A 26017-nucleotide genomic window follows, 5' to 3' on the forward strand; every position below is an offset into this window, starting at 1 on the left:
TGTTACTCACACTACATCTATTCAGGTACCACAGCTCAATTGATCACATTAACACACCAGCTTTACTGGCTGAGGAAAGGTTGTGTTTTGTTAAAGAAGCAATATTCTTTACTTCTGTATACAAAGAACATTAGTGGTTTTGTAAGATAATCAAATACAGTACTGTACTGGTACTTCACTACTCTTGACTCAACCATTACATAAACTACTGTATAATACTTATAAAAAGACAGATAGCAGTGTTAAACTCTTTCATTTTCAAGCTCCTACAATTATGATCATTATCACAAATTAAGAGACAAATTTCATATAGTCTGAAAAGAAAGTTTTGGCAATGTAAAACACAGAAAATTCTGCTCACACCATACTATGACTTACTCTGGTCTCCATGCTTGTCAGTTATAAATTCTGTACTCCACAGGTTAGTTATGCAGATCAACTCCTGCATTACTCATGTCGTTTTATATCAAGTACTCCCACGTACACAAACAAACACATATTGATAGACCTCTTTCATTAATAACCATTTCACAACATGCAACACTTGTGAACAAATAAATACATACTTCATACAAAGGTACTAACAGCCATGTTGTTACACAAGGTTATGAACAACTAATGTCAGAGATTAAAATACCATGATTAAAAATGTGCAGTTGAATGATGGCACCTCAATGATATATTTCTCACTCCACCTTGGCATGGGAAAGGTGTAGATGATGATGATGATGATGATGATGATGATGATGATGATGACGACGACGACGACAATGATGATGATGATGATGTCTTATTCTCATTGACTAAGGAGATTCATAACACCTCTTCCTCAGGAATTCATTTCACATACTGCACCTCAATATTCTTTGTAATAATCTTTTCCATGCTGTTTACATATTTTTAGTGCTGACATGGTTTGCATCAAATAACACTCAACAGAATATGAAGATGCAGCAGGCAAAATAAACTGCAAAAGGTGTGCTCCAAAGTCTGTTCTGCCAACAAAAATACAACCCTTGACACTACAAAGAATGATCACATCACTATACATAAGTCTGTTGCAGAATGACACTCACCCACTCATTAATTCATCCATTCCACTCACTCATTTACTTTTCTCACACACTCACTCCCTCATTTTCTCCAAGAATAACAGAATTGCCATCGGGACTCACCATGTCGACAACAGCCAGGGATGGCAGGACGCCAATGATCAGGTAAAACACCGTCTCCAGCATCTTGAAGCGCTCATGAAACACCTGCTGGTATACAATGCCAGCCACTGCCATCACCCAGATGCCCCACCTGAACCACAGGGGAAAGTACACTGGAAATGTATCATATTTTTCATGAGACACTGAAAACAGTATTGCAGATACTGTTCATGAAACACCTGCTGGTACACAATGCTAACCACTGCCAGCACCCAGACACCTGTCCTGAGTCACAAGGGAGGGTATGTTGGAAATGTATTGTGTTTTTTATACCCCATCTGAGCCATAAGTCAAAGTATGTTGGAAATATGTTTTTTATAATACACAGAAAACAGCACTAGCAATGGTTCAAGCAGCCTCCTAAAGTCAGTTCTAAAGTATTCTACAGTATAACTAAACTTCTCCAATAAAAACACCAAGTCAGGTACAAACTTAGCCCACCACTATTCAATTGTAGCACTAACTAAAATGAAACATAAAACTAACATACATTCAATGAGTTAACCCTATATTATGTGTCCGAAATACTGTACGATAACAGTGACCAAGACATGAGCAAGTCAAAGCATCAGACTGAGACTGGTGGTGGTGGGGGGTCTCCACACATCTAGAGTCCAATGACATGCTTCTGTGCAATTTGCCATGATGATTAATCCATCCATCAATCCATCATCCAATCCTACATTGCCCCATAAGGAGCATAGGAGCCCAGGGCTAGGCAGTTAGTCCCAACATTTGAGACGAGAGGGACCAGCCTCACTCATCCCTGAGTGGCATTATATGTGCAATCAACCCCAACCATCCCTTGGATATAAACCTTCACTGGCTCAATCCGACTGGAGTGCAATAATTACTCACTAAACCACCAGGCATCAAACTTGGTTCTATGGTTACCAACCAGTGTAGTAAATGGTTTCCTGATGTACAGGAAACCATTTGGCTTGTCACTCAGTGTAGAGTCACCCACAGGCAGAAGGAAGAGGAAAGAATGAACAAATGACAGAAGAGGGAGTATAAAGTTACCCGTAGGCAGAAGGACAAGTAAAGAATGAGGGGAAGGATGACAAATGAGGATGGAAGGTAAGAAGGATGGAGGAGAGGAAAGGGCAGACACCCAACAGCAGCACTACATCGAATGAGTAGATGGTAAGCGCCCCCACCTACAACAAATGATGATTAATAAATGTACAAAAACACAGGACCCCAAAGTTTACTTCTTTACGTGGTCTTATGTTTGACCCCATAAAGCCCTAAACAACAACAACAATAATAATAATAATAACTAATAATAATAATAATAATAATAACAATAAAAATGGTAGATTACTAGTGGAGCAGGGAGAAAAAGTGAGCAGATGGAGAGAACACTTTAAGGAATTGTTGAAAATAGAGGATGGAAGTGATGCGAGTATAAGTGGCTGGGAAATGGCTGGGAGAAGAAGGGAGGTGAGAAGAAGGAAGAAATCAGTAGAATAGAAGTTGTGGAAGCAATGAAGAAAGTTAAATTGGGGAAAGCCCCAGGAATTGATGGAGTGTGTGGTGAAATGTTGAAGCATGGGGGAGAGATAGTAGAAGAATGGATGTGGAAGATGTGCAGATTGGCCTGGGAGGAAGGTAGAGTTCCGGAGGATTGGAAGTCAGGTATAATTATTCCCTTGTACAAAGGAAAAGGGGAAAAAGAAGTGTGTGGTAATCATAGGGGCATTTGTCTTCTTAGTATAATAGGAAAAGTTGACAGAGTTAGGGAAATAACAGAGGAATTAGTTGGAGAAGAACAGGGAGGCTTTAGGAAGGGAAGAGGTTGTGTAGATCAGATATTCATTCTTAGATCTTTAGTGGAAAAGTTTCTAGAGAAGGGAAAGATGTTGTATGCGGCTTTCATGGATTTGGAGAAAGCATATGACAGGGTGGATAGACAAGGACCGTGGAAAGTATTAAGAATATATGGAGTAGATGGGAAGTTGTTGAATGCTGTGAAGAGTATGTATGATGGTGCTAAGGCTGCAGTGAGTGTGGATAGTGAACTGAGTGAATTCTTCTCTTTGAAGGTTGGGTTGAAACAGGGATGTGTCATGTCTCCATGGTTGTTCAATCTGTACATAGATGGGGTAATAAAAGAGGTACAAGGTAGGGTAGTGGATGTTGGGGTGACCCTGATGAGAGAGGGTAGTGTTTGGAAACTCTCTGTACTGTTGTTTGCAGATGATACTGTGTTGTTGAGTGAAGACGAAGGGGAGCTGCAAGGCTTGGTGGATGAGTTTGGGAGAGTGTGTAAGAAACGGAATCTAAAGGTGAATGTAGGGAAGAGTAAAGTGATGGTCTTTGAGAGGGGTGAAGTCAATGAATGTACAGCGAGGTTGGATGGTGAGGAATTGGAAAATGTGAGTACGTGTAAGTACTTGGGTAGTGTGATGAGTAAGGATGGAGGTTTGGAAGGTGAAGTGCTTGAAAGGGTACAGCAGGGAAGAAAGGTTGCTGATTCCTTGAAAGCAGTGATAAGAAACAGGGAAGTGAGCATGGAAGTGAAAAAGTTAATGCATGACAGTATTAGGATACCAACTCTAACGTATGGAAGTGAAGCTTGGACGTTGTTGGAAGGGCACAAGTCAAGAGTGAGAGCAGTGGAAATGAGTTATTTAAGAGGAGCCTGTGGAGTCACATGGAGAGACAGGCTGACAAATAAGGATATAAAGGAGCGTTGTGGTGTGGATGTGGATGTGATAGGAAACATTAGGAGGAATACACTGAGGTGGTTTGGCCATGTGGAGAGGATGGAGGGTGAAAAACTGACAAAGAGAGTGTAAGTGAGTGAGGTGGAGGGGGGGAGAGGGAAGGGGAGGCCGAAGATGAGATGAAGGGATGGGGTGAAGAGGTATATGAGAGACGGGGGTGTGAGTTGGGAGCAGGGGAGTGAAATGGTGGGGGACAGGGCGACGTGGAGGCGATTTGTTTGTGGCCACCCCGAATGGGATTGAGGTGTCTGGCAGTAGATAGATAGATAGATTATTATTATTATTATTATTAGTAGTAGTAATAATAATAATAATAATAATAATAATAACAATAATAATAATAACAATAATAATAACAATAATAATAATAATAATAATAATAATAATAATAACAATACAGTAATAATAATAATAATAATAATAATAATAATAATAATAATAATAATTCCATCCAACATCCAATCCTACGTTGCCCCATGAGGAGCGTAGAAGCCTGGGGCTAGGCAAGTGGGTCATGACATTTAAGATGAGAGTGACTAACCTCACTCATCCCTGAGTGGCATTACATGAGCAATAAACCCCTACCACCCCTCGGATATAAACCTTCGCCGGCTCAATCTGATTGGAGCACTGTAATTACCCACTATACCACCAAGCGCCAAAAATTGGTTATATGGTTACCACCCAGCATAGTAAATGGTTTCCTGGTGTACAGGAGACCATTTGGTTTGTCACTCAGTGTAGAGTCATCCACAGCCAGAAGGAAGAGGAAACAATGAAGGAAAGAAAGACAGAGGAGGGAGCATAAAGTCACCTGGAGGAAGAAGGATGAAGAAAGAATGAAGGAAAGAAAAACAGAAGATGAAAGGAAAGAAGGAAAAAGGAAAGGGCAGACACCTGAGAGCAGCATTACATCGAGTGAGTGGATGGTGAGTGCCCCCACATACCATAATAATAATAATAATCCATCCATCCATCATCCTATCCTACTTTATGAGGAGCGTAGGAGCCTGGGGCTAGGCAGTTGGTCACGACATTTAAGATGAAAGCGACCAGCCTCACTCATCCCTGAGTTGCACTGCATGAGCAATCAACCCTAACCACCCCTTTGATATAAACTTTCACCGGCTCAATCCGACTGGAGCGTAATAACTACCTGTACCCACTAAACCACCAGGCGCCATAGTTTGGTTATATGGTTACCACCCAGCATAGTAAATGGTTTCCCGGTGTACATGAAACCATTTGGCTTGTCATTCAGTGTAGAGTTACCCACAGGCAGAAGGAAGAGGAAAGAACGAAGGAAAGAAAGACAGAAGAGGCAGTGTAATGTCACCCATAGGCAGAAGGACAAGGAAAGAATGAAGGAAAGAAAAACAGAAGAGGATAGAAGGAAAGAAGGATGGACGTGAGGAAAGAGCAGACACCTGACAGCAGCACTACATCAAGTGAGTGGATGGTGAGTGCCCCCACCTACCACAAGAAATAATAATAATAATAATAATAATAATTATTATTATTATTATTATTATTATTTTTTTTAAAGCAACTGGGGCTACTGGAAAAACTATGCTAAGTACCAAGTGAACTGGTACAGGAATAAAGGAATGGCATCAAGCTGAAAAAGTGTTTGGAAGAAAGAAGAAAGAAACAGAGAAAATACAGTAGCTGTCCACACTTTGGCGTGGACAGCTATTGTATTTTGAGGGATTACTGTAGATGAATAAAAAGCTTCTGCACTTTTCTCCTGTCACTGTTTTTCCTGCAGATAACAGAAATAACCTTTGTTAATTTTTTTCTCACAACTACAATTTGTTTTTGTACAAAGAACATGAAATGAAAAGTCTGTACATACACTCTTATCTTCCAGTAAAAAATCTGAGTTACAGCAAAGGAAACGATGATAAATATTCTTAAGAATCCCAACTCCATGTGCTGTGTTGTACCTGAGATGCAGAGTCCATGAGTCCAAAGGGAGGGGTCGGAGGAGAAGCCAGGGGGTGTATGAGGTGGCGATGAACACGTAGATCATTGCACGGTCACTTCGATGGAGCACTTCCTTCAAATTCCTGCCAACAGCAATGCTATATTGGCCAGGGAGTGTATGAGGTGGCAATGAACACATAGATCATTGCACTGTCACTCTGATTAAGCACTTTTTTCAAGATCCTGACAATAAAAGTGTGCAATATACTAGTTATAGGTTTATATACCAGTACGCATTTGCAGGTAAGGAAGGTATCTTGTTGCTGCTGCATTTTGTTTCATGATGTGGTGTATGTACCAACCGCCACTAAGACCACAAGCTGTCTGTCAGACATATACTGTATGTCACCAGTTCCAAAGTAAGGTGTTCAATGGCAGGTCTCTGGAGATGCTTCCTTGCTTCTACAGCATTTGTGATAACAAAAGCACTGTGGTGTGTTCTGAGTGGAGAAACAGTACAGTATATACTGTAAGTTTTATCACAAGCACCTACTTATTCATGGTACTGTAGCAGCACAATGAACAGGTGAATGTTGTTTATTAATTCAAAATCTCAGGAGTGCTTCATTAATACACAATCTATATATAGTATAGCAATTATGTCTTCCCATACTGCTGTATTTACATTTTTAAAGGTCTTGGCTGTGCTTGTATATGTAAGCCTTTTTTCACCCATAGATGGTAATGTGGTGTGCCACCAACTAATGGTGTAAACAAGTTTTTTAATGGCTGCATGCCCTAGCAGTTACAAATCCTTCCCTAAAGCCTCAAGTCTGAATTTGGAGTTTTCCTTCTAGGGTAGCTGCCATTCAAGGTTAAAGGCCAGCCTACCCTAGGGAATGGACTGCAGTCGTGTACAAGAAACATATATGTGCTGTGGTCATTGGCAGGACTTTATATGAATGTCACTGAGAACTCCATCTAGGACTGAGTGCTGAACAAGAACAGCTGCTGGGGCAAGGTAAGCTGCTGAGCTTTTTTATTCCTATTTGGCAACTTGCCTCATGATGGCTAATATATGTCACTGCGGGTGGAACTTTACATATAATAAAGTACACAGACAGCCAAAACAACTGACATGAATTGGCCTTATGCGTTGAAGAGGGGACACCTACTTGTAATATCCGAGGTAGAAGACTATGTGGAAAAAAGTGGAGACACTGAAAAGCCCAGCCAGGCCTGCCCCGTAGATGGTTGCTGCCAGCTGGTGGGTGTGGGAACGAGCAGCAGACACTAGTACCACCGCACCATAGATAGCTGGCAGCACAAATACCTGTGGGGAGGATTGGTGTTAAATTTTGGCTGCCAGATGGCATGTTCTTCAGTTCCAGTGACACTACCTCATATCAAACTGGACCAGTTCAAATGTGTTTTCTTGTTGTCACTGTCACCAGTTTCATGTACAAATAAGTGAAACTACAATGGAAAAATAAGTCAGACTTGTGAGGATAGTTTGCCAATCACATGTATTGTACATGGTCCACATTATATAGTCTCATGGTCTCATACCACAAAACATACAGTACATACAGTATACAGGATGTTCTGTTACACATATAGTGGAGAAATGTCATCATCATCATCCAATCCTATGTTGCCCCTTGAGGACCATAGATGCCCGGGGCTAGGCAAGTTGGTCCTTACATTTAAGACGAGAGTGATCAGCCTCCCGTATCCCTGAGTGGCATTACATGAGCAATAAACCCCAACCACCCCTTGGATATAATCCTGCACAGGCTCAATCTGACTGGAGCACTTTAATTGCTCATTAAATCAACAGGCACCATAATCTGGTTATAAGGTTGCCATCCAGCATAGTAAATGGTTTCCTGTATACCAGGAAACCATTTGGCTTGTCACTCAGTGCAGAGCCACCTATAGGCAGAAGAAGAGGAAAGAATGAAGGAAAGACAGAAGAGAGAGTGTAAAGTCACCCGCAGGCAGAAGGAAGAGGAAAGAATAAAGGAAGTAAAGACAGAAGAGGAAGGAAGGAAGAAAGAAAAGGGCAGTTGCCTGGGGGCTGCACTACACTGAGTGAGTGGATGGTGAATCCCCCCACCTACCCCCCCCCCAAAAAAAAAAAAAAAAAAAAAAAAAGCACAATAGTGGAACGTATGATTCTTGATGCTATTGCTGCCCGATACTCATCTAAACATGAACCTGGTTGACTACTGGCTAAAGCTGCCCTTTGCCTGCAGTTCACCATCCTCCTCTCAGGACACAAGGAGGGAATTCAGGTTGATCTGTATCACCAGAAAACAGAGCTACTTGGTTATATTAGTGCATCCACGTGAAAGCATCCCTCTTCAGCACCCATAAAATGCCTAAGGGACATAAATGATGAGTGAGAACAGTCAAAGCATGTTAACTCAGAAGTGCCTTTGGAGTGACATGAAGGAACAGACTGACACATGAAAGAATTAAGGATGAATGCGGTGTAAGGTTGATGTAAAAGAAAAAGAAAAGGGAAACACCGACATACTCTGACCATAAGCTGCAAACAGACAGTAAGAGTCTATGAGAGTGTACATGAGTGTGTTGATGCAGAGAATTGGAAGATGATCAAGAAAAGGGTGAAAAGATAAAGCAGAAAAGTAAACTGTACAGTATAAGAGAAGATGACGTGCTGTGGGAAAAAGAACTGTTACTGAATAGGGGATAAATGCCTGGATACTCTCTTACTGAAACAAGTCAAGAGACGATGTGGCATCAGGCAACAGACATGCATACATTTGAATATTTCTCTCGACTATGATGACTTTTATATTGCTTTGCTTTGTTTTGTTTTGTTTCATTTTTTTCTAACTTCAGGGGCTTTTATTCAGCTCTGAATATTTTTGAACAGGTATTACAGTATATATGGTATTGCCCCCATTAACTTCTTCACTGCAAGATGCCTCCCCTGAGTTCAGCAAAACTGTCAGGAAACTACCACAAAAATAAAGAGCATGTCAACAAGATAAAACAGTGAAGTATGTGAAGAGGCAGGAGAATATGACTGACCCCATGCGTGACCATGTTTGCCCAGTGCTCAACATCAGTGGGCTGGTAGGCAGATCGGGGCGGTGCCACTGCGTTCATCCAAACCAGGCGTGGCCGTGATGGTGGTGGTGGTGCTGGTGACACACTCCCACCCACCACATCATCACACTCACTTCTACGAGAAAAGATGCATGTCAGAGGAGGGTTTTGTTTTCCTTGTTTTGCTATTCAGTAAAAGAGGTAGGTTATGGCAATATTTAGCAAAAGCCACAATTTGAATTCAAGTACAGTATCCTGATTTTTTTTTCTGTTTTTATCTCACTATTTCTTAACACTTTTCTTCTATGATATTTCTGTCACAAATGCCCCTGAGGGTATTAATGAAATTTCCAACAGAAGTGGCACAGAGGTGAAAGAGAGAGAGATTGTCCAGGTGCTTGAGGGTGCGAAAGTGGATGTATGTGGAATAACTGAAACTAAATGGAGAGGAGAAAGTATGAGAGAATGGGAGTATGGATGGGGTATATGTGCAAGAGTAGGTGAGAATGAGAGGGCAAAGGAAGGAGTGTGTATAGTTGTGAGTAAAAGATGGAAGAGGAGCATAAGACAGTATGGATCAGTTGGGTCAAGGATTGTGTGGGTAAAGTTGAAAGTTGGAATACAAATGTGGGCGATTGTGTGTGTGTATGCGCCAACGCAAGATCGTGCTAGTAGAGTGAGAGAAGAGTTCTGGACAAATGCAGAAGTGTGCATGGAAAAGTTTGGAAGGAATGAGAGAGTGTTTTTGATTGGTGATATGAATGGTAAAGTTGGGAATGTGAAAGTGGATGGAATAGTTGGTGAGTGGGGTGTGCCTGCTGAGATAGATGAGAATGGGAGTGCATTAGTGGACATTTGTGTTGGGAGGGGGTTGGTGATAGCCAATACCCTCTTCAGGCATAAAATGATCCATAGGTATACATGGCGAGTGATGAGATGGGTGGGTGGTGAACTGAATGAAAGGAAGGCAATGATTGATTATGTGTGTGTGGATGAAAGGATGAGAAGATGTATAATGGATGCAAGAGTTTATAGAGGTTGGGGGAGTGGACCTACTGACCACTACTTGGTGGTGGCCAGAATTAGAATTCAAGTAAGATGGAGGAATAGAAGAAGTGAAAGACGAGAGGAAGGAGTAGTTGCAAGGAGAGTGGAAAGGTTACACGAGGATAAGAAAAAGGCAGAGTATAAGAGTGAAGTGGAGGAACGATTGGGCAAATATGAATTGGAGCAGATGGAAGATGTGGAAGGTGTGTGTAGGATATTTACAGAAGAAATATGTGCAGCATGTGATGTGGTGTGTGGAAGGAAGAGAAGACAGAGGGGGGTGCAAGGAACAGCGAGGTGGACTGAAGAGGTGAAACAGGCTGTGGCACAAAAGAAGAAAGCATACAATAAATGGATGAGAAATAGGGGTGTGGAAGAAGTTGAGAGGCAGAAGAGAGAGTTATATGTAGAAAGAAAGAGAGAGGTGAAAAGATTAGTATGAGAGAGTATGAAGAGAGTGGATGAGGAATTTGGAAGGAATTTGAGTGTAAAGTGGAGGGACTGTAAGAAAATGTTCTGGAAAGAGATGAAAAGAGTAAGACAGGGTGGAAGTGAAGTTAGCAGGGGAGTGAAAGATAAAAATGGTAGATTACTCGTGGAGAAGGGAGAAAAAGTGAGCAGATGGAAAGAACACTTTAAGGAATTGTTGAACATAGAGGATGGAAGTAATGCGAGTATAAGTGCCTGGGGAATGGCTGGGAGAAGGAGGGAGGTGAGAAGACAGGAAGAAATCAGTAGGATAGAAGTTGTGGAAGCAATGAAGAAAGTTAAATCAGGGAAAGCCCCAGGAATTGATGGAGTGTGTGGTGAAATGCTGACGCATGGGGGAGAGATAGTAGTAGAATGGATGTGGAAGATGTGCAGATTGGCCTGGGAGGAAGGTAGAGTCCCGGAGGATTGGAAGTCAGGTATAATTGTTCCCTTGTACAAAGGAAAAGGGGAAAAAGAAGTGTGTGGTAATCATAGGGGCATTTGTCTTCTTAGTATAATAGGAAAAGTGTATGGTAGGATACTTATTGACAGAGTTAGAGAAAGAACAGAGAAATTAGTTGGAGAAGAACAGGGAGGCTTTAGGAAGGGAAGAGGTTGTGTAAATCACATATTCATTCTTAGATCTTTAGTGGAAAAGTTTCTAGAGAAGGGAAAGAAGTTGTATGCGGCTTTCATGGATTTGGAGAAAGCATATGACAGGGTGGATAGACAAGGATTGTGGAAAGTGTTAAGAATATATGGAGTAGATGGGAAGTTGTTGAATGCTGTGAAGAGTATGTACGATGGTGCGAAGGCTGCAGTGCGTGTGGATGGTGAACTAAGTGAATTTTTCTCTTTGAAAGTTGGGTTGAAACAGGGATGTGTCATGTCTCCATGGTTGTTCAATCTGTACATGGATGGGGTAATAAAAGAGGTACAAGGTAGGGTAGTGGATGTTGGAGTGGCCCTGGTGAGAGAGGATAGTGTTTGGAAACTCCCTGTACTGTTGTTTGCAGATGATACTGTGTTGTTGAGTGAAGACGAAGGGGAGCTGCAAGGCTTGGTGGATGAGTTTGGGAGAGTGTGTAAGAAACGGAATCTAAAGGTGAATGTAGGGAAGAGTAAAGTGATGGTCTTTGAGAGAGGTGAAGTCAGTGAATGTACAGCAAGGTTGGATGGTGGGGAATTGGAAAATGTGAGTATGTTTAAATACTTGGGTAGTGTGATGAGTAAGGATGGAGGTTTGGAGGGTGAAGTGCTTGAAAGGGTACAGCAGGGAAGAAAGGTTGCTGGTTCTTTCAAAGCAGTGATAAGAAACAGGGAAGTGAGCATGGAAGTGAAAAAGTTACTACATGACAGTATTGTGATACCAACTCTAACGTACAGAAGTGAAGCTTGGACGTTGTTGGAAGGACACAAGTCAAGAGTGAGAGCAGTGGAAATGAATTATTTAAGAGGAGCCTGTGGAGTCACATGGAGAGACAGGCTGACGAATGAGGATATAAAGGAGCGTTGTGGTGTGGATGTGGATGTGATAGGAAGCGTTATGAGGAACACACTGAGGTGGCTTGGCCATGTGGAGAGGATGGAGGGTGAAAGACTGACAAAGAGAGTGTATGTGAGTGAGGTGGAGGGGGGAAGAGGGAGGGGGAGGCCGAAGATGAGATGGAGGGATGGGGTGGAGAGGTATATGAGAGAGGGGTGTGTGAGTTGGGAGCAGGGCAGTGAAATGGCGGAGGACAGGGCGACTTGGAGGCGATTTGTTTGTGGCCACCCCAAACGGGATTGAGGCGTCTGGCAATAGATAGATAGATAGATAGACAGAAGTGGCACAGAAGTAAAGGGTCAGCATATGGAGAGATATAAACAGAAAACACTTGCGGATACTCAAATTCTAGTTCAGGCTTCTGCTAAATATTTACTTTAAGTCACAGTAGGGTCTGAGCTCCTTTGCCTTTCTTTTGCATTCTATTGGCTTTTGGTACAGTGCACCATCAGTCCTTGTTACACATCATGGAGGTCAATGGGTTCTAAAATATCTACTACTGTACACTATTTACATAGCTACAACTGGTACTGTAAACTGGAGGAAATCGGTAAATTAGTTTCACAGATAGCAATGGAGGTTTGAAAGATACTTCTTCTTATTTCACTGAAGACTCTGTAACAAAAAAAAATAATAATAATAACAAACTAAAATGATGAAGATGTACCATCAATCCAGCTTGACTATTTCTCTTTTGGGCTTTCTTTTATCATGTGCTACTAATGATTGTGAATTCAGCATTGGCTGTGACAATTTGTAGAAAGAAACAAAGTGCAGAACAGAAATCCTGTTTATCTGACATTTCATCAATGCTGGATTCTTCAGGAATAACACACACAGGATAGTCGGCACCTTAAATAAGCCATACAGGGTGGTGACAGTAATGACAACTATTTTTTTTTTCTTTTTAGTGTCTACTTGGGGCAAAGGTTTCTGGGTCTATCCCCAGGGCATATCCCCAAGGTCCAGTAGTCCTCCTACATCTCCACATGTCGCCACTTTGGCACTTACACCCACTGTCCATATTGAATACATGCTGGGGCCCCCACATACAGTACTGGCGAATTGGTATAGGTGGGGGTGTTTTTTCGACATGTTGGTGGGTCTTTTGGTAGATCAGTAAAGTCTACATTTTATGAAATTCAAATCCATAAACCATTCCCTGCCCCAGCAGGGATTTGAACTGAGGTCTGTTAGGACTGCGGGCCACCTCTCTACCAATGGAGCCAACGCCTCCCCTTAGCAATCAGCCACTTTTTCAAGTACAGGTAGTCGATAGGTATGATACCGTAAAGGTTTGGCTAGAGCAAGTAACAGACAGATATATGAGCTGATTCATAAAATCTTATCAGTATCATTTACATGGTTCAAGAATTTTGCATCACTCCACTTAATTCTGTGACCAGTGTATAATCTGTGTTTTACCATGGAATTATTCAAATTAAAGTTTTACACATCATATTTATGTACATGATTCTCTTTACTTGTAAACATACCCTGGAGAGTAATTTAATATTCCTTCATATATCTGGGTTTGTTTACTCTGGACATGACACCACCCTACTTGTAGGCCACCATGTTCCTGCATCTCTACCAGACATATGGTAATATGGCATGAGTTTAGTGTAAATTAAAAAATTTACCCAATGTTTTAGGGTACCTCTTGGGATGAAGGAGTTAAATACTATCTACACTAACCCTTAAAGTACAAGATATCTCCCTTATGTTGAAAAGAATCACCTGGAAGTAATAAGAAACAGTTTAAAGCATATCACTGTTTGGAAGGGGTTAAAGTTCCTCACTGTTAGGAACAATAATCCCTCAATTATCCCCTGGCCTCCCTTCGTACATAACCTTACTCTGAAGGCCATTGTAAAAGGCCACGACAGTACATCGTACAACATGTTCCTGTTGTTCAACACTATCTGGTCAAGCAGACTTATAAACCACAGCCAAGCAATTACCATGGTCCAACAGACCCTTGAATCACAGAGAAGTAAACACCTTTACAGGGCCATACCTGGCAGTGGCATGAAAAAAACATGAAATAAAATGGCCAGGCCAGATGAAAATGTTCACACAGCCATAATTTCCACCCTGACACAAGAATGTTGCCCAGATAAAATGTAATAATGTACCGGTATGAATAATGGTTTCGAACAACCGGATAACAGCATCCAGATAATGGACCATTCGGATAATGGACGAGAGGACAATTGAAGGCTTTCTGTACCTACCTACAATCATAAAGGTATATCCTACAATGTATCTATCTATCTATCTATTGCCAGACGCCTCAATCCCGTTTGGGGTGGCCACAAACAAATCGCCTCCAAGTCGCCCTGTCCCCCGCCATTTCACTGCCCTGCTCCCAACTCACACCCCCCTTTCTCATATACCTCTCCACCCCATCCCTCCATCTCATCCTCGGCCTCCCTCTCCCTCTTCCCCCCTCCACCTCACTCACATACACTCTCTTCGTCAGTCTTTCACCCTCCATCCTCTCCACATGGCCAAACCACCTCAGTGTGTTCACAATGTAACACTTAGTAAAATTACAACAATCTGCATCAGTTTCAAATAAATGGTTTGGCACATCAGGACAGTGTGGCTTCTATATATCCATACTTATAAGACTGAAACCAGCTTCCATCAATAAAAGCTTCCAATGTAGTATATTGTGGTCAAATATTATATTGTTGGGTTATACTTTTCACTTTAACACTCACCCTGGTTTGACTGATAACGGAACAAACACACCATAATATACATAACCCATGCCCTGTAAAGTTTATAAATAATGTACCAGTACAGCCCTTAGCTCCTTTGACAGTGCATATGCAGAGGGGCCAGGAAGCCCTATTATAAAGGTTTTATTGAGTTACCTCTATCCTTGGTTGCAATATTACATGCTGGCACTTTGAATAAATCATTTATAATCTGATTATGCTATTTACAGTATCAACACTACTGTACATATTTGGCTATATTTCATACTCCAATTCAAATAATAGTGAAATAAGGCCAAACCTATGTTAGAAACTGGTTAGAGAACCAAGTATTTAGTTGTACTGCATTTCTTATTACAAAAGAGGGAAATGGACAGTAAGTTAAGCTATACAACAATTACAAATCACCATTTCAAGGTCAATGACATCCATTACACCTGTGATTAAGCTACTGTCAATAATTAATGTGACTGGTAATTGCTACACATTACTAACTAGGTGTAGGTACTAGCCTGGACGTGTGAACGTGGATTAATTACATAATGTACAGAAAAGACATTGCTACTGTATTACACTAACTGGAAGCAGAATATAGGGAATATAATTACTTCGTGTCAGTCGGTGCCATGTCTACGCTCCCTGCAACAGTGGCCATACAGGTGGTTGCAGAGACCGTGGTGTGTCAGTTGGCAGCCATCCTTCCCATCAGTCGACCCTCGGGAGGATATTAGGACACAAAAGACGTCCACTGAAGCCACCCAGCCCCCACCCACCAGCCCTGCCGGTACTAACTCAGTGTTATTGGACGTTTTATTATATGATTTTCAGCATTTAGGCGTATAATACTAATCCTGACCACATTTCACACTGAAGGGGTACAGTATAGGAGCTACATGACCAAATATTTCATAAGTTGAGAAAGAACTGTCAGGTTTCCTTTTCATTCGTACAAATACCCAAATTAACCCAATTCTACATGTTATTCAATGAAATTCTTTTAATAATATTCAGCGACCTGGGCAAATATAAATAAATTGACTAAATAAAATACACATCATCATCTGGTTTGTGTTGAGTAAGAATTTTGTTTGTAATAGAACCATGGGTGGCAGCCTCTGTGAGCGGAGCGGTAATTTCGGTACCGCCAAATGTAAACAAACTCAGCTGGGATTGAAAGATGTTGGCAGAAAAAGCTTTAGAACTTATCAAAGAGCTTGACAGATCTAGGGATGGAAAATTACCTGCGTTTAACGTGAGTGTATTGCAAACCTACATCAAATTATTGAATGATCTGTACATAATTAAGCTGAGCTAGAAAACATTTGACTTCATTTTTGTGCTTTTCAAGTAGATTAAATTGCTTCCTTAGTATGTTTGACTAAAAATGAATTTTGACTTGCAGTTATGAAGCTCTCTACTATAGGTTGTTCGGTAAATTTTTACAAGTGGACAATACACCCCCCAGGTAGTGCAATATATTTTTCTGGCAGTTTTTGATGCGATTCTAATGTTTCTGACCTTAATTTTTGTTGGAAATACCCCTCACCGAACACAATAATATTAACCAAACCAAACCCAACATACCTAACGTATCTTAGAGGAGTAATAATCAATATCCGAAAGGGGTAATGGGGGTTATTTGTGATCCTTAGGGACTATACTATACGATAATGGTGCTAAAATTCCAAAACTGCATATTGTCCACATGTAAAATAATACCGGTTGTTCATTTCCATGGAGTAGAGTGCGATTTTTTTTTTTTTTTTTTTTTTTTTTTTTAAATCTGGGTACTCAAAGTGTTAATTAGACAGAATACCACATTATATGGTACATTTTATTCATTATGGCCCATCTAGAGCTGCTGTGAATGTTTGTGAGTGAATTTTCAGGCTTTGAATGTTATGGTATTGACGTATTGTTTATATCATTTAATTCCAAGGCTCCAGTATGGTGGCATACATCAGCCTTGATCATCTAATGGTGACTTTCCATGTTGCTTGATCTTTGCATCCTCTCCATTTAGTCCATTATCCCTGAAGTCACACTGTGACCCCATCCCAGGTCTTGCAATATGCATGTTGCAACCCCACAACATTCACACCTCTCACCCTCCAGACCCAGTTGTCGTCCTCCATCCTCTTCATGTGCCCAAGTCACGTCCCCTTCTCATCACAGCACTAGTACATTCACATCCCATCCTGCCTTTCAACTCTTCATTTGCAGTCCAAACCCCCCAGCCCTGTCATTCTAACATACACTACACATCCATCTAATCATCATCTCTGTATATTTTAGCCTACAAGTATCTGACTCCTTCGCTGCCCAGTCCTCACTGCCATACAGCATTACACTCCTATGGTATTATATCCAGTGATCATAAGATAACATTTGCTAGTTTCCCTCGCCCTTTTCTTCTTACCCTTTCAGTTCTTATGCCAACATGGACAGTAGGTCAGAGAATTTGATAGGTGAATATTTTTTTATGTAAATCAGTGTGTATGTGTGTGTGTCTTTTGTCTGCCCACTTCAACATTTGGTTAGTAATATACCACAGTCACTGATACCCACCATTGCTGTAGTTAAGAAGTGAAGGGTGCTTTTAGAAGAAATACAATAATGCTTTAATTACATCAACATCGAGATTTTAATATGTACAGTATCTTTATTTTCAGGAGGATCTCATGAGGAAAGTGCTCGAGGAGATAAATGTTCTCTTCCAGCAGAACCTGAAGGATGTGTAAGTAGTGCGGAATGGTGGGCAGGTTTATTCGAGTATGCTGTGTGAATCCCTGGCCTGTGACCTATTGTATCATTTGCTGTTTTCTTGCATTGTATCAGTTATTCCAGCTCCTAAAGCCTCTTGAATAACTTGAAGTTGTATTTATGGTTCTGTGTTTCCTTCTGTCCTACATTAAATTTCAGCCAGCAGTTTTGCATGGTACCATACAGTACTTTTATGTGTTGGAACCCTCATTATCAGATGATCATCATAATAACATAGTTATCATTGCATTATTGCAAAGGGCTTAATTATTAAGTCCAGAATAGAATATGTAATAAATGCAGATTATTAGGCATACACTGCAATTGCCATCAGGTAGGCAAGGGTGATCCATGCAGGCATGGAACCTGTCATTTTAAGTGTACAGTATGTCTAGATATGTATCCTTATTTGAAGCAGGTGTAAATCAGCCTGGATAATGCACAGTACCATATATAAACAATTTTGGATATACCTCCCAGGATTTGAACCAGATTCTATCAGTTGATGAACTAGGCATCACCCAACACATCACTGAAAGTTTTCTGAGAACCTGACCGAACAGTTTTCGTTACAGAAGGGTATATCAAAATCTGTCATAATTTGCGCACATCTGCCTCAGCTGTGCCATCAAAGTGAGAGAATTTAATATGTAACTCAGTCTAAGGCTGATGTGTATCATAAACCAGATCCATCACATGACAAACAAGGCCTTTCTCAGTCAGACCATGCTGAGTTAAGATTTTATAACCATTCCATCTTGTGTTGCAATAGTTCCTTTTTTTTTGGGGGGGTGGGGTAAAGGGGGATTCTTTCATGGGTACTCAGTTAATCATCCTAATGAATGTTGTCAGTGTGTTGTGTTGTAGCTGGGATAGGTCTAATTTGTCACCTATTGGATGCTGATTCCTCTCCTGGTTAGAGTAACAGAGATTTTTCCTGCTTAGTACTGAGTGTTATCTGAGTTAATGAACCTTACTGTATCTCAGCCTAGGACTGAGGTATAAAGTGTTTTCTCTCCTGGTGAGGATTCTACGGTAGATCACGTGCATATCATAAATGAGGGTTGTTAGATAAATCCTACTGGTACCATACTGTAATAAGTTGTAAGGTTCATAGAATTCTTTAACCCCTCCAGTTTAAGGACCAATTTTTTTATCTTTGTCTTGCTGTCTTTAGAAGCTTTATTCACCTTAGGATAGACTTTTTGATCTGGTGGGTTTAGAAATAGCTTTCATTATCACATTGTTTGAAAAATTGAACCTAAGTTGAAAAAAATTATCAGGAAATAGCAAGAATAAAGTGGATATAATTTCCTTATGCTGAAAGAGTTAAGCTGGCATGATACGGTCATATAGATTCAGGTAGTGGTCTTGTGTTAAATAAATTTGTGTTGTTGTCCAGGGCGGCTGCCTCAGCTGGTGAAGTGAAGTACTTCCCTGGCATCCACTTAAGACACGCTGCTTTGGAGAGGAACAAGAGGTGCCTCCTGGCCTACCTGTAAGTCTCTTTATCACAATCACATCACTTTCTCTGTAGGCATGTAGAACTCACACACACCAGCACACAGCATCAGGTGCTGTTCACAGTCAAAAGTTTGCTGACACCTCCCTGCTGACTGTGGCAATCGAAGGTCTTACATGATGTATTTTTTACATTATTAATATGTGGCACACAACAACCAAGTATTAGAAGGAAGAATACTTTATGTTTTTGGGGGGGACACATTATTGGCAGGGGATTTTTGACCTTTTGCTTATGATACTATAAGATGTCGTCCCTTGCCAGGTCCAGGTTGACTTTATATAGTTGCCAAGGTATCCATATGATATTCTTGTATTATTTGTTATAGGAAACTTTTTACTTAACACCTCTGGCTCTGTGGAGACAAGACTGCACTCAGCCATCATCATCATCAGTAGCATTGGCAGCTACATGATACAGTCTCCTGTGGGATGAGATGTTTTCCATCCTTCTCTATTCTTGATTTTAAGTTGTTGGCTTATTCCATGCCAACCAAGCATAATACTTGTACTGAATTTTACTTCTCTGGCTTCTTCTGTATCTGCCAGTTTTTCTCATTCTATCTTTAGGTCTCCACTGTAACTCAGGCCAACCACCTGTTTTCTCCTTTAAGAAAGATGTAACACTGTATAATGCTTGTTTACAGTTACAATCGGCTGGAGAGAATCCGTACAATGAGGTGGGAGTTTGGCAGTATTTTGCCAGTGGAGGTTCGAGCTAATCTGTGTGAGCCAGAGGTACGTTGCTGGATTGTGTGTCAGTGTCTTTATTGTACACTGCTTCACATTTCAGTATATCAGACCCAAAGATAACCTACTGTATGTAAGCTGGAGAAGGTAATCTAATAAGACAGCACTCTACATGCATATAGTCTATAACCGTATATATATACATATACAGTACTGTGTCTGCACCGGAGAGAGAGAGAGAGAGAGAAAGATAGAGAGAGAGAAAAAAAAAACTTCCCGAGTCCATCAAGGAGAAAAAAAAAAAAAAAAGGCCAAAATCCATTTTCACTCCCATTGAGAGATGGAGACACCACTGCCAGCATTTTGTGGGTCAGGGAGATTAATCTCGGACCTAAGAAGACTGAGACCAGGGTTTTAATGACTCTATTAATGCCTTAAGGCAGAAAGAACCCCCCCAGGTTTCTTAAGAAATTCTATACTACCAAGAGGTGATATACCTTGAGAGGTATGGCCATGACATACACTGTTATGTATATATATTTCATATCCATGTATGACTAGATGAGGGTTCATATCAGGTACGTAAATATTGTAACCCCATTTTAATAAACTTGGATATTGGTAAGTGGTGGCAGCTATCATCTAATCACTTGATATAGTGCTGCCTCCTTCTTCCCTCACCTTTTTCATTCTGTTTCTATGTCTGCCCTCTTCCCTTCCTACTTCACCCTTTCCTTCTGTCATTATCATTATATTAAATACAATCCCCCTTCTGTTTGATGTATTTTGCATTATATTATCAAATTTTTCATGATATAGAGTATACAGCACATGAAAATTTACTATAGTACTATTTTTTTATCCCAGTCCAAGTGAGATTTATTGTAATATATTAGCCACAAAAAGTAAAAAATTGTCACTTCTCAACTTGCGTCAGCGAGACACTCGTTTACAGGTTGGCACACCATTGCCAGACATATGAGTCTATAATGCGTATAAAGCAGATCATACTCATTGTGCTATTTTCATCCAGTGGTTCATACACATCTAAATATGTATGAAAACCGTGAGGGAGGTAAGTGGATCATCCGTGAGAGGGTTAACTAAATGGAGAGACACAGATGTGGCATCCACCCAAATACCAAACCACTCACTTTTCCCTGTGCCTTGCTGTGACAGGGTGCTGTCAGCTGCGAGGGAACATTAGTTCACTGCACAGGACCGCCATGCAGGGATGACTGCTTGATTGCGGTTGATGAAGCTGCTTGACCAGACAGACCGGGGTTGATTAACAGCAACAGCAACCAAACCCTGAATGTGCCCCTAAACTGAGTAAATATAGTAATCAGATATCAGCAATAAAAAGGTGAAAATTATGTCACTAACCCCTTCACTACAAGAGGTCTACTCAAAGCTGAACAAACTTGTCAGATGGGGGGAGAGGGAAAAAAAAAAAAAAAAAAAGTTTCCGGGCTGGGTGGATTACAGTAACTGCTGACACTCCTTGATGTTACAGGTACAATGGTTCAACAGATACAACAAAAACCTGGCATCATATATGAGGTCACTTGGAGAAGGTGGAGGGCTGGATCTCACACAAGACACAAAGCCACCTAAGAATCTCTATGTGGAGGTAAGTTGTCAGGGTTGATCTGGAGGTGTTTGAACATGGTAGGAGGAGTACCCTGAGATTGTTTTGCCATGTGGAGAGAATGCAGAATGAGACATGGACTGGAAGAGTGTTAGTGCAGTGGGGGGGGGGGGATACAGGCAATGATGAGGCAGAGGCAGGCATAGGATGAAGAAGTATAGAAGATAGGGGTGGTGTGAGTTGGAGGGGGGGCAGTCTGCTGGCAGAGGACAGGGTGACTTGGAGACATTTCATGGCCATCCCTTTCAGCAGGGCATTAAAAATAGAGAAGTTGTGAGAATAGTACAGTCAGACTTCACTTAAAGTACAGAGTGTGTACTAAATGCTCTTTTAATTGAAGCATCTTTAAGTAGGACATGCATTTGGTTTATCATAATAAGATTGAAAGCACAAAATTCACTCATGTCTTCCTTGAAAGCAGCTTTATGGTGAATAAATAAAACACCTTTAAATGAAGGAAATGTTTTACTTCATCAGCAACATAATTTATGAAGCTTTTAATTGAAGCAAATTTAAAGAAAGACTAACTGTACCTATCTTTATAACTCATTCAGTCCAAATAAGAAGTTTTTGTTTTATTCTTGCTAATACTGAACATTTTTATTTAGTTTTTGGATAGACGTCAAAGCAAAAGGGTTACTGAAAGCTATGTCTAACCCTTACCATTTTAAAAGTCGACCAAAAATATAGATACGGTAAATGAGGTTGTTAGAAAGTGAGGTATAGAGGTTGATGAGGCTCAGGAACTGACAGTGGATTGAGCTGGTTGGAAGAATTTTGCACTTAGGAGTATATGACAAAGGTTTGGCACCCATGTATGCTCTAGGTGGTGTGACACACATTGGACTGACTTTGCTGGTAGGGAATATGAAGCACATAAGCTTGAATGGCTATGTCTGTGAGATGGAGTCAGGATTCTAGGGGCTTGATTGGCCAGTGAATGAGCGTGTGGTCCAATTAATTGGGTAGTTTTGGTTCATTCTCTGTCAGTCAGGTTTTTTCTTGCTCTTTGGACTCTCCCTTACTCCATTGTTAGGTTGGCAAAGAGATTGGGATGACGATTATACAGGGGGAAGGGAAGACTTTTAATTTTTGACATTATTATTTTGGCAACACATGATGAGTAGGGTCTCATTAAATGATACAACTGGAAACAATGTACCATGAGAGAGAATTGCATAAGTATCAGAGAGGTTTATAGTAGGTGTTATCTTTGGTGGATCTGTGGTACAGGCCAAATTAAGTAGGACAGCAAAGGGAGATGGTCATGGTATCCTAACAGCTACTGAAACAGGAGCTCTAGCATTCCCCATCACCAGCATTCTCATCCTTCTCGGGAGTACAGTACCTATCAGATCGGCTGGTGCAACACCCAACTCCCTAGTAGTCTCCTGTAATTCAGGAAACCATTTACTGTACTGTACTATATTGAGTGGTAACCACATAGCATTCGTAAATGCATGGTGATCTAGACTTGAGGTGTTCCATTTGGATATGGATCATAAGTCTTTCAGTCCAAGGGGTAGTTGAGATATATTGCTATCATAATGCCTCTTAGGAATGAACAACTGGTCACTTACCTTAAATGTCTAGACTTACAAGTAGCCTGGCTTAGACCTCAACCCCAGCACACCTAATGAAGCCATGAAGGATTTGATGATGGATGGAATATAAGAGAGGTTATTTAGATCAGTAGGTTAAATCCATCCATCCATCCATCCATCATCCAGTCCTACGTTGCCCCATGAGGAGCGTAGGAGCCCGGGGCTAGGCAGTTGGTCCTGACATTTAAGATGAGAGTGACCAACCTCACTCATCCCTGATTGGCATTACGTGAGGTATAAACTCTAACCATCCCTTGGATATAAACCTTCACCAGCTCAAAAATATGACTAGCTGAGTATCACAGGTGGAGGGAAGAGTGTCCAGAGGCAAACCAGGGAAAGCATTGGGTGGGGTCCTGCATGGAGACATCTAATCCAGGGGAATATGCCAGAATATAGCTGACAGTCAGAACACATGGAGAGTTGTTATTAGGTGAAAGGACCAACACATGCCAGCATGGCCAGCAGTCTCTAAATATAAACACATAAACATGTGACAGGATTTCAATGAAAAGTGATCATTTTGTTGCTGCATGTGTTACGTAAAGTAAAATGCAGTTTGGCCATTTCTTCTTTTCACGGGAGTTTTGAAATCCGGTGTCATAAATAAGGAACTTTCCTAAACCACTACATCATCACATAGTTGCTGTTTCAGCCCCTTCCTTTTTTTTTTTTCCTCAAGTTGATTTTATTAACTATGGAAAGACATTAACTACAACTAAGGTAGAAATAGCCTCTGTTAACCCTGTCACAACCAGGGCACACTCCTTGATGTGAAGTGATTAATAATGTACTAATTAATGTTGATTTGATGCCATGACTAATGCTGTCTCCTCATGTCTTCTGGGTGTCAGGTTCGTGTGCTTCAAGACTATGGTGAGTGGGAGGTTGAGGAAGGTGATACTGTGATACTTCAAAAGGACACAACACATTACCTGCCCCTTGCTGCCTGCCACCACCTCATCAGGCAGGGTGTCTTGGAGCAGGTCCTCTGATCATCTACATTATAATCTCGCTTTATATCACTTACTTTTCTCTCCATCGCTTACTTCCCTCTCTCCATTAAATCTGTCTCACTTATGTGTGTTTCCCTCACTATTGTCTATCTCTCCCTCACACAATTCAATCTTTCCTTTGTCTATGTCTGTCTCCTTCATTTTTGTCACTCTACTGCACTTGTCTAATATGTCCCTCAGCTATGTTTATCTCCCACATTTTTGTCTGTCCCTCCCTCACATATGTGTGTCACTATCTGAATTATGTCTGTCTCTCCCTCACTTACTGCTGTCTCCATCTACACCTGTTTCCCTCATGTATATCTGTCTCCTCACTGTTACCTCCTTCACATATGTCTCTCTCCCTTGTGTAGTCAGTCTCTACTTTACTAATGTCTTTCTCCCTCACCTAAGTCTGTCTCTCATACACTTAGGTGTCTCATAACTTAACAACTATTCGTCACCTAAATGTGTCTCCCTCTGCCTGTCTAAGGGGGCCCCTAGTGTCCTTCAGCCAGCTCCAACAATCTCCATGGGCTTCAGGGGACCCCAGTGACATTTGGCAACATTACACATTTGCACCCTATAAACTGCAGAGTTATGGGGGGCTGGTAGTCATGTGGTTAAAGAAGTGATATACTGTCTGGATGTGAGTTTGGTCCTGAGCCAGAGTTGGGAACAGTTTTATGATTTTATTTACATTTAAACAGATTATACTGATCTTCCTAAAGACCCATCAACATGTCACAAAAACATCCATCCCTTCTGATAACATCACACCAGTTCTGAATAAGACAGCCCTAGCATGTATTTAATACTGACAGTGTGTAGTGCTACCCACGTGGTAAAACTATACAGTGTGTAGGAGAGCTGGACGACTCCTGGGCCTCAAGGAACAGACTACCAAAAGTATGTTCAGATACTTTAAAAAAATAATAATGGTTGGTGTTTCATACCTCAACAGAGTAAAGGTTAATATATAAATGCTCCTATCGTAGTAAATACTATTATTATACAGTATTTCTGATGTTTTCACCTGACAAAGCTGGGCCATTCCCACAACTTGAATTCTAGGTCATGGTTGCACTGAATTCAATAAGCATTAATTACCTTGGTTACTATATTCTTTACTCTCAATTGGTCCAGATTGTCATCTTTTTGCAACTTATTTCATACAGTTCAGTGGCAGAAAAAGAAAATACTACAGCTCTACATCCTGCCAACAGCTCTTATTTTTGATTGGCATCATATTTAATGTTAATATATTGTTACAACTTAGCATTCAAGAGGGAGAGATGGCAATTTTAGGCCAAGTTAGAGAAGAAAGGGTATAGTAAAGTCAGTCCTCCACTCTAACTACACCTGGCTATCAAATTAAATGAAAACAAAGATCATTGTCAAGTTAAAACACACACAATAGGTATAAGCATAAAGGAGTTTGTTATTACTCAGGATAAAAATGAAATAATAATAATGCTGTAATACTAGTAATAATATCCTCATCACCTTAAGCCAACATACTTAAATCCTCCAGGTCTGGTTTCTCTTTCACCTTTTCTGTGGAATAAAATACATACATTAGCATATTGTTAAGTAATGGAGTCTACTGATAACAGGGTAGAGGAGTGTGCTTAAATGGTAGTGAAGTGAGTACATGTGTGAAAGTGAGAAGAGGTAAAGTAGGCCAAGCAGGAGAATGGATATGGTAAACAAGTGTGTGAAAAAGAAAGGTGTGGAGGCTGATACAGCCAAATAATTGAGAATATTAGTCACAGCTAAAAATTCCTACATACACTATAACTAACATTATTTATGTACTTATGTACCATATAGAATCCTCTAGAAGGGATTCTGGATATAAGAAGGTTGGAGAAAGCTTACCAGTATTTGATGAGGCAAAAAAGAATATTACAATACATACACATTTCAGTCATAGTAGTACAGTACATCCCCCTAGTACGCGCCTATATGGGCGGCAGAGGATGTCGCGTACTAGGAATTCATGTACTGTGAATACATAAACTTATGGGAAAAATTACATATGGGT

General features: G+C 40.8%; 3 protein-coding genes across 3 annotated transcripts in view; 1 reads left to right on the top strand and 2 right to left on the bottom strand.

The window, feature by feature from the left end:
- Positions 1–15411, bottom strand: part of LOC145416496 (monocyte to macrophage differentiation factor) — a 41950-nt gene extending 26539 nt beyond the window's left edge. Inside the window, exons 1-5 of the mRNA XM_080285453.1 lie at positions 15355–15411; positions 8936–9089; positions 7048–7205; positions 5893–6015; positions 1176–1305 (exon numbers count right to left, since the gene is read on the bottom strand). Coding sequence (XP_080141579.1) covers positions 1176–1305; positions 5893–6015; positions 7048–7205; positions 8936–9089; positions 15355–15401 — 612 coding nt within the window. The 5' untranslated portion in view covers positions 15402–15411. The remainder of the gene's footprint in view (positions 1–1175; positions 1306–5892; positions 6016–7047; positions 7206–8935; positions 9090–15354) is intronic.
- Positions 15412–15923: 512 nt separating this feature from the next.
- On the top strand, positions 15924–24134 carry LOC145416417 (DNA replication complex GINS protein PSF1-like). Its single transcript, XM_080285364.1, has 6 exons — positions 15924–15998; positions 17419–17483; positions 18912–19007; positions 19678–19768; positions 21237–21353; positions 23830–24134. Exons 1-6 carry the CDS (start codon positions 15924–15926, stop codon positions 23968–23970), a joined length of 585 nt encoding a protein of 194 aa, XP_080141490.1. The 3' UTR covers positions 23971–24134.
- Positions 24135–25436: 1302 nt separating this feature from the next.
- The window catches only part of LOC145416497 (organic cation transporter protein-like), a 76479-nt gene continuing 75898 nt past the window's right edge, over positions 25437–26017 (bottom strand). Inside the window, exon 13 of the mRNA XM_080285454.1 lies at positions 25437–25527. Within this exon, the coding sequence (XP_080141580.1) occupies positions 25478–25527 (50 nt within the window). The 3' untranslated portion in view covers positions 25437–25477. The remainder of the gene's footprint in view (positions 25528–26017) is intronic.

Source organism: Coenobita brevimanus, chromosome 106, assembly GCF_032717465.1.
Source record: "Coenobita brevimanus isolate Jiangsu-jjx chromosome 106, ASM3271746v2, whole genome shotgun sequence".
In the NCBI taxonomy this organism is placed as follows: Eukaryota; Metazoa; Arthropoda; class Malacostraca; order Decapoda; family Coenobitidae; genus Coenobita; species Coenobita brevimanus.

Excerpts from the sequence above, each read along its gene's own strand:
- LOC145416417 (XM_080285364.1), top strand. The coding sequence starts at position 15,924 with ATGTTGGCAGAAAAAGCTTTAGAACTTATCAAAGAGCTTGACAGATCT. Across the intron at positions 15,999-17,418 it reads GAAAATTACCTGCGTTTAAC|GAGGATCTCATGAGGAAAGT; the intron begins GTGAGTGTATTG and ends CTTTATTTTCAG. Across the intron at positions 21,354-23,829 it reads CTAAGAATCTCTATGTGGAG|GTTCGTGTGCTTCAAGACTA; the intron begins GTAAGTTGTCAG and ends TCTGGGTGTCAG.